At 37.1% G+C, this 9,446-nt stretch overlaps 1 protein-coding gene across 1 annotated transcript; it reads left to right on the forward strand.

Moving 5' to 3' along the window:
- The first annotated feature begins 256 nt into the window (after positions 1 to 256).
- On the forward strand, positions 257 to 6,351 carry LOC119189510. The gene is made up of 2 exons (XM_037439409.1): positions 257 to 795; positions 4,866 to 6,351. Exons 1-2 carry the CDS (start codon positions 257 to 259, stop codon positions 5,608 to 5,610), a joined length of 1,284 nt encoding a protein of 427 aa, XP_037295306.1. The 3' UTR covers positions 5,611 to 6,351.
- Positions 6,352 to 9,446: the final 3,095 nt, after the last annotated feature.

Below are 9,446 nucleotides of genomic sequence, written 5' to 3' on the forward strand. Positions count from 1 at the left end.
ATTACTATTAATTGTAATTTATATTCCTTAGTTTGCTAATCATTGTAATTACAAAATAATTGCTTATGAGTTATTATAGCCTTTCATCAATAGGTATATTATTATAATAAATTATATTATATACACATTAAGGATAAAGTAGGTAGTAGGTACTTTGTTATAATTGTGGTTCTAGACTAAATAAACGAAACAAAATTATTTTATATTGTTACCTGTATACGTTCCAGGTTTAACATCCGCTTCACAAGCTTCCAAAATGACTGAGAGAGAAGAAAAGGAGTTAATAAAAAAGCGAGCTAGTTTTAAGGGTCGCCTAACTGCATTCGCTAATTATCTAAATGATTTGAACCAGTCATTGAGCCAGTCACAGGTAAATGAGTTGCAGATACGAATAAGTAAGATTGAAAAGTTGTATGACCAATATGACGAGGTGCAATTGCGTCTCGAATGTTTAGTCGATGATGTAAACCTGCAAACACTAGAAAGAAATGATTTTGAAACATTATATTATAAGCATCTCTCTTATGCTCAAGATATTCTTTCACGTAACATTAAAAATGAAGTCTCTGGTAGTGAAGTTTCGTCACATTTAAGCAGTCGTAAACAAGTTGAGTTGCCCACGATAAACCTTCCATCATTTAATGGAGCTTTTGAAAGTTGGATCGAATTCAGGGACACTTTTGCTAGCCTTATTCATACGAACGATGATATGGACGATATCAATAAATTTCACTATCTTAGAGCATCGGTTTCCGGATCAGCATCTACTGTCATTCGATCTGTTGAGTTTTCTGAGTTAACCATTAAAGCATCGGAATGTTTGCCGGCAAACATGACAGCTACATGACATTTACGTGTGTCACGGGAATATAACCTTATATACTACATAATAAGGTTATTTTTCCGTGACACGCGTAATGTCTTGTAGCTGTCATGTTTGCCGGCAAACATTCCGATGCTATATGGGACTATCCTGTGGCCTGGAAATTATTGTGTGAGCGTTTCGATAGTAAGCGGGCGTTCATTCAAAACCACGTTACAGCTTTATTTAATTTCGAATCACTTAATAAAGAATCTTCAGATGGCTTAAATAGTATAATAGATCATTTTAATAAAAATTTACGTTCATTGCAATCTCTAGGTGAACCCACTAGCTATTGGGATACTCTTCTCATTCATATGATGATTCAAAAGGTGGATAAGAAAACATCTTATCATTGGGAAGAGTTCAAAGGTAGGCTGGATAAAGAGAAACCATTAACATTAAAAATATTCCTCGAATTTATGCAAAAGCGTGCAGAACTCCTTGAAAATATAGAACGGTCTCGTGCTGTTCAATCTAATCAGACTGTTAAAACCAACGGCAAGATTAAAACTATGGTATCAATTTCCAATACGCACCCGAAGTTAACAATAGGTAGCAACAGCTCGATGACATTAAAGCAGTGTCCAAAGTGTAATGGAGACCATCCTCTTTATAACTGTTCTCAATTTCTCAATCTAAGTAACGAGCAAAGGCTAGATTTATTACCCCAGTATAAATTGTGCTATAATTGTCTTCGTAGTGGTCATTATGCCAACCATTATAAAAGGAATGGTTGCAAAATTTGCAAACGTAAGCACAATACACTATTACATGTTTCGGAACCCAAAAAACCAGCAATAATATCTGTTTTTACGGGAATTGAGAGTGCAGTGGAGCCATTAAACCCGTCAACACAAGATGGACTGTCAACTCAACTAACACTGTCAGCTTGTGTTGATATGTCATTAGAAACTGATTCAGACACTTTATTGTCGACTGTCTTAGTTAAAATATATGGTAAACATGAATCTGTAAATATCGCGCGTGTGCTGCTCGACCCAGGTAGTACGTCTTGCCTCATGACTGAGAAAATGTGCCAATTATTAAATTTGCCCGTTAATCACATAGATAAGCCTATCTTTGGCATCAACAATTCAAAATCATACACCACCAAAATGTGTCGTGTTTTAATAACATCATTAAGTTAAAAATTCTTTGCTATGTTTTGCCGACTATTACCGATACCATACCTAGTCGTCAATTAGATATCATAAATTTAAACATTCCAAACGATATTGCTCTAGCTGACCCACACTTTTATCTACCGTCTGAGGTGGACATAGTGATTGGTGCTAACATTTTTTGGGACTTACTAGGGTTACAAAAGATTGAGTTAGGACTAGGGAATCTCAAACTTTGGGAATCAAGACTTGGTTGGCTAGTTTGTGGAACTTTACACAGTATTTATTCAACGCGCCGGTCGCATCCAATATCGTGTAACTTTATAAAAGTTGATTCCAGCATCAATTATCTTCTTAATGATGACATTCAAAACATTTCAACGCGTTTTTGGCAGCTCGAAGAAGTTAGCCCTAAGTCATCATATTATTCGGAAGAAGAAAGACTGTGCGAGGAACACTTTGTGAATAACACGACACGATTAGCTGACGGTCGTTTTTGTGTTAGGATACGTTTAAAGCGATCACCAGAGCAATTAGGTAACTCATCGGAACGAGCTAAACGATGTCTGTTTTCATTAGAACGTAGGTTTAAAAGTCAACCCTCCTTTAAACAGCGCTATATTGATTTTATGTCAGAGTATTTAAGCCTAGGGCATATGTCAGAATGCCAGTTAAACCCACTTTTGCATAATTACTTCATTCCATACCATGGAATTGTGCGGGAAAATCGGTCTTCCACGCAACTCAGAGTAGTTTTCAACGCCAGTAGTCCATCGACGTCAAGTGTATCATGTAATGAGCTGCAGGTGGTGGGTCCCACTATACAGGACGACCTACTGTCTATTCTTCTCAGATTTAGGCAACATAAATATATTTTGGCAGCCGATGTAGAAAAAATGTATCGCCAGATCGTCGTACATCCTGATGATAGATTTCTGCAAAAAATATATTGGCGCAATGACTCATCCGATCCACTTAAGGTGTTCGAATTGAATACTGTAACGTATGGAACAGCTAGCGCGCCGTATCTTGCCACTAGATGCCTCAAACAGATAGGTCTTGAGTGTCATGATGACAAAATTTCTAACATCATACTTCATGACTTCTACGTCGATGACCTTCTTACCGGCGATGACTCAATAGAAGAACTAAAAAATATACGTTTATGAGTAATTGCTGCACTAGCTTCAGCTGGCATGCAACTGCGAAAATGGAAATCTAACGATCCTCAAGTTCTTTCTACTCAAGCAGATAATCATTCACTTGATTAAAATATCAGCGCTGTTGAATCTAGCAAGACATTGGGCCTATGCTGGAAGACAAAATCTGACGAACTTTGTATATCAGTTGATAGTAATTTACATAATTTAACTAAACGAGGAATGCTTTCAGTTATTGCTCAAATCTTTGACCCTTTGGGCTTATTAGCCCCTGGCGTAATTTGTATGAAAATGCTGCTGCAAAAAATGTGGTTGCACAAATTGTCATGGGACGAATCGTTGCCATCAGACATTGCCAAATCTTGGTCAGAAATACTTCAAAGCTTACCAGCTTTAAATAATATTCGCATTTCCCGTCTTGTTCTATGCCATTTTCACGAAGTCATAGACATTCACGTTTTTTCAGACGCTTCTCAATATGCATATAGTGCGTGTCTATATGTACGCAGTGTTAATAATAATGGTGATACGTTAGTGCGTCTCCTTATCGCTAAAAGTAGAGTGGCTCCCATAAAGCCCACTACTATTCCAAGACTGGAGCTCTGTGGAGCTTTAGTAGGTGTTCGTTTGTATGAGAAGGTGATTGCCTCTCTCAGAGCCAAAGTTAGACACACAACCTTTTGGACTGACTCCACCATTGTATTATGTTGGTTGAAGACGTTACCAAACAAGCTTCAACCGTTTGTTCGTAACCGTGTCGCTGATATTTCGGAAAGGACAAGTAACTGTTTCTGGAGACACGTTCCAATAGATCAAAACCCAGCTGATTATCTATCACGGGATGTAGAAATAAGCTCGATCTTGTCTTTGATTTATGGTGGTCAGGTCCACAATTTTTAAAATATCACATGTCGCTTTGGCCTTCGAATCCATTAAAGGTGAAATCCTTTCCCGAAGTTCGTGCTGAACTTTCGTTGCACTCTTCCTTGCTGAGCCATATACGTGAGGATAACAGTTTGATTGATTTTAATCGTTTTTCTAATATTAATAGAATTAAACGCACAGTATCGTATGTTTTAAGATTTATTAAGGCTTGTAAATGGAAGCCTTTAACGACCGATTACCTCAACAATAGTAAGTTACAAGAGGCATTACATGTTTTAATTAAAGTATCTCAATCTGAGTCATTCCCTGAATATGAACTTTTACTACAAAAGAAATGTTTAAGTACTAAAAATCCATTGCGTAAATTTAATGTCGGCGGTCGATTAGAAAATTCGTCATTTTGCTATGATAAAAAGCACCCTATATTGATACAGTCCAAACATCGGTTAACTAAACTTCTATTTTCTCATGAGCACAAACGATTAATGCACGCAGGACCACAATTAATGTAAGCTTCTATTGAAGAAAGGTACTGGCCTATTGGCGGTCGTAATTTAGCAAAATTATGCTACCGTCAGAGTATCCGCTGCAACCGTATGAAAGCAAAAGTTATCACACCTCTAATGGGAAATCTTCCAGGTCCGCGTTTGCGACCAGGAGGTTACCCGTTTGAGTGTGTCGGTGTAGATTATGCTGGCCCCGTCATGGCAGCAAATCGTCGTGAACGAGGTTGCAAATTAATTAAAGTATACATTGCCATTTTTGTTTGCTTCACAACAAAGGCAATTCATATAGAGTTAGTAGGTGACCTTACTAGTGATAATTTTTTGTCAGCTCTACGCAGTTTATATCTCGACGAGGAAAACCCAAACACATTTACTCGGATAATGGTACCTCGTTTGTCGGTGCATATAATGATATTGGCAAGTTTTTAAAAAGTAACTGCCATTCATTGCCTGCGAACATGGCCAACGAAGAGATTAATTTTCATTTCATTCCCCCTTACTCTCCACACTTTGGAGGACTCTGGGAAGCGGGTGTTAAATCTATTAAATATCATTTTCCTAAAGTACTGGGCAATTGTAACCTTACCTATGAAGAGTTGAACACTGTTCTGGTACAAATAGAAGCCGTATTAAATTCACGCCCGCTCACCGCTATTTCATCCGATCCCAACGATCTTCAGCCATTGTCATCAGGACACTTTCTCATTGGACGTCCGTTGACCGCGATTCCTGCTTCAAACTTTAAAAACTCCTGTACTAGTTATTTAAATCGATTCCAACGAATCGAACAACTACGACAACACTTCTGGACCAGATGGAGTAAGGAGTACATAAGTGAACTGCAGGAAAGAGTAAAGTGGCGATTAAATCATTCATCTCTCAAAGTAGACAGTCTCGTCATCTTGAAAGAAGAACATCTGCCACCACTGAAGTGGAAACTGGGCCGTGTTGTAGCAGTTTATCCTGGTTCTGATGGAATCACTAAAGTGGCAGACATTAAAACTTTGAGTGGAGTCGTTCGAAGATCCTGCAGCAAGATTTGCCCACTTCCTGACGTAGACACTTCTGGTTGAAAGGGAACCGGGGTCATGTTCATACCTACGCCTGTTACAGGTTTTAAAGCAAGAAATGGATTAATCGAACCCATTCACACTTGTAATTACCATAGGCGTTCTATGTTTTTCGGCCGGGTAGGAGTACAGGGACTAACCTATTGTCATTCATATCTTATCTAACTCCAGTCCTAGATGCTGGTGGACAAGTTGAAGCCGCGTACTTCGACTTTAGAAAGGCATTTGACACAGTTGATAATGACATTTTACTCAGAAAGTTCGCTGCGATAGGCTTTACTCCTCATCTTTTGAAATTCTTCGCTAATTACCTTGGCGATCGCAGACAGTATATTGAATATGCCGGTTATGAATCTCGCCTATACCTCACTTTATCAGGTGTGAGTCAAGGAAGTACACTAGGACCATTAGAATTCATTATCATGGTTAATGATCTTCCATCAATCATCGTAGAGTCGGAATGTCTTTTGTTTGCTGACGACCTCAAGATATTTCGGTCCATAGCTGATACATCTGATTCTGAGCGTCTCCAACGAGATATTGATAGAGTTGTGCAGTGGAGTGAGAGCAACAAGCTGTATTTAAATGTGGTCAAATGCAATGTGATAAGCTATAGCCGTGTACGAGCACCACTCAACTATCAGTACAGGATGGATGCCGTGATCATACCGCGAGTTATTTCTTTACGGGATTTAGGAATCCAGATGGTAGCAGAATTGACCTTTCGTAATCACATTATTGACATCTGTAAGAAGGCTTTTCATAAACTAGGATTTATTTTGAGACACTGCAATAATATTTTTGGTACTTTAGTAATCAAAATTCTATTTAATGCGTTAGTTTGAAGTCAGCTCGAAACTAACGCTATAATATGGAATCCTCATGAAACAAAATATACACTCATGGTGGAAAAAATACAAAATAAATTCACTCGCTTTCTATATAATAAGCAATATGGTGTGTACCCTTATTATCCTTTGATGTACCCCAGCCTGTTTGTGATAGCTATGGTTGGTTACTGCAAGCTGGAAGTGAGGAGGGATGTTGGGCTTGTCAAATTAATATTTAAAGTGTGGCGCGGGTGGGTCCACCTGCCGGAGGTGCTCTCCACGCTACAGGTGTGCGTGCCGAGCGGCCGCGTCAGCACTCGGCGCCACCTACCACTGTTCCGCCTTCAAACACCGCGAACAAATATTCTAAGGTTTGCGCCCTTGTCACGGGCCATACGATTGCTTAACACTATATCTCAGAACTTGGATATATTTATATGTAACCTGGCAGAATTCACTGAAATGGCTTGTATAAATAATAATAAATATATTGAAATAAATTGTTAAAATTAAATCTGTATAACATCGCATTAGTTTCAACTGTTATGGTGTTATAATATATGTATAAATAAATAAATAAATAAAAAAAATAAATAAATGTTTACTTCTACCGAAATAATTGTATTTTATTTTCTTCTTCTACTTTTTTTGTGAACTGCAATACACGCTCTTAAATTAGGAAGCTGTTTTTAAATTATTTTCGTTGTGACAAGTATCCCCAACAAGTAGGATTTAACGAAGTGCGAATTATTGTTGTGTTAATTATCTAGTATTGACTTCACGGGTAGACACGCCATATGATCAAAGAATCCTTAACTATTGGCAAAGCCATCGTAATAAAGGAGGTAATAGGTAAGTAGATGATTGTAGTATCTTTATCAACATTTACCAGAATTGTGGTTTTGTATCGCGATCTTCTTTTGTTTCATCGCTGATTAAAATTAATCATTGCATGATGACAATCAGTATCAAGTCACTACACGCTATAAGTGTTTCCAATAAAATACTGTAAATAATGATAAATAACATTGGATCGACTTATAAAAGTGTATCAATCTAGCCCATCTTTGTCGCTCCACAACAATGTTGCGCATGCTACACACAATCACTTTATAATTTACCAGACTGAAACACAAAGTTTACAATCTTTACACGGGGTCAGGTCGCGGCAGACGGCATTCAGCCTCTGAAAGCCCTCCCTGAAAAGGCTCTTTCAGCCGACGATAGAGGTTGCTATCTCGCATCGTCAATGCATCCATTTGAGCTGTTGTTTGTGTGTCGACGTGGTGTAGTAATGACGTTTGTGTTTGAGATTGAGATGCGTTGGTTAGCCGTGTTTTACCGAATCCTACCATTCTACCAAAAGCTACTATTGCAAATAAGTATTTATGATAGTGTAAAAATGTGTTATACCGATCCTACTATTCTACCAAAAACTATTGTAAATGTGGTTTGTAATTATGGATGCCAAGATTTATATTTGATTGTAAACAATAAACCATCAAATGGATTATAAATTACGTTTGTCAGACTGATATCTACGAATACTTGATAAGTCAGTTCATATCTCCCACAATCAAAGCTGGTTGTCTAAAAGAGACCGCTTTTGAGCGACAAGATCGCCTTTCGTCGCGTGATTTTGTTGTATGACGTGGTGTACGAAAGAGTGTTTCATTCATTCATTCATTCATTCCTTTATATTTAGAATTTAAGTGTGAAAACAAAATTTTGTAATAGCAGCCTCTTCTGACCTAAAACTGTTGATACTATGTTCATCTTATTCGAATAGCGATTTTTCATAATATTCTAATCTAAACATATTATAAAACGAGTCCCCTTTTCTGTCTGTTTGTATGTTATCGATTTTCTCAAAATCTACTAAACGGATTTTTATGAAATTTGGTATGGAGATAGTTAAAGACCCTGGGAAGGTTATAGGCTACTTTCTATCCCAGGTAAATATATAGCTGGACTTTTATTCCGGAAAACTCTTTCACGCGGGCGAATCCGCGAGCAAAAGCTAGTAAATATATTAACAATTTTTGTATGTGTATGTTGGCGTTAGATCGCCAGAGTTATCGTTAGGTAATACCATTAAGTCACCACGGTAAACAATTAAATACGGTTTTATTAAGAGATGCTTATCACATCACGGTCAAACATAAAATGCCTCTGAAATAAAGTCCGTTCCGTGACCATGAAGGTTGCAGTATTCGAAATTTCGGGAGAAAAATATATAAATAACCACGATAAAATCCTTAGTTTTATTGCAACGTCTAAATTTCGCGTAAACAAAAGGAATCAGTAATATTATGTGTTTTAGTAACTATGATTAAATGGAAATCTTTAAAATGTTCCTGTTTGGCGACCTTTAAAACTATTTTTGATAAAGTTATCTGCTAAGTATAATCTTGATGAAATCGGTTTAGTTATTACAGAGATAACTATCCTGAATTCAAAAATAGCTACACTCAAAACTACGAAATTGAATATAAAAAAAACTTTTAATGTGTTGGTATTTGACATATTTATTGGATTTTCCGAACAGAGTTCTAGTTAGCCCTACCTGAGATGGGACAGGCGGGGACGTATCATTCGGCCATTAATCCGGCTATTTTTCGGTGACCGAAAACCCATCCCTACACCAGTGGGAATATTGAAACGTCGCAATGCATAAACTTATAGATTTATTTCATAATTTATCACATCTTTTTTATTTAGGTGTATGCCTATTTGAACATAGAAGGGAATTGCGAGACGATGATCCGCATATTCAAAATCCAAGGCACGCACCTCTGACTAACTTTAGTTTCTAGTAACTATTGTTTTTTTTAAATATTTTTCGCTTCACCGGTAAAGGGAAACATCGTGTGGTTTTCCACAAAAAGACCTGTAAAAAATATAATACTATCCTTTAAAAAGAATAGTATTATATTTATTTTATTTATTTATAACACTTTATTGAACATCAAACGTGAAAGTACATACAAACATAAAATAGGAATAATA

The sequence above is a fragment of the Manduca sexta genome, chromosome 16, assembly GCF_014839805.1.
Source record: "Manduca sexta isolate Smith_Timp_Sample1 chromosome 16, JHU_Msex_v1.0, whole genome shotgun sequence".
In the NCBI taxonomy this organism is placed as follows: Eukaryota; Metazoa; Arthropoda; class Insecta; order Lepidoptera; family Sphingidae; genus Manduca; species Manduca sexta.

Excerpts from the sequence above, each read along its gene's own strand:
- LOC119189510 (XM_037439409.1), top strand. The coding sequence starts at position 257 with ATGACTGAGAGAGAAGAAAAGGAGTTAATAAAAAAGCGAGCTAGTTTT. Across the intron at positions 796-4,865 it reads CGATCTGTTGAGTTTTCTGA|CTCTACGCAGTTTATATCTC; the intron begins GTTAACCATTAA and ends ATTTTTTGTCAG.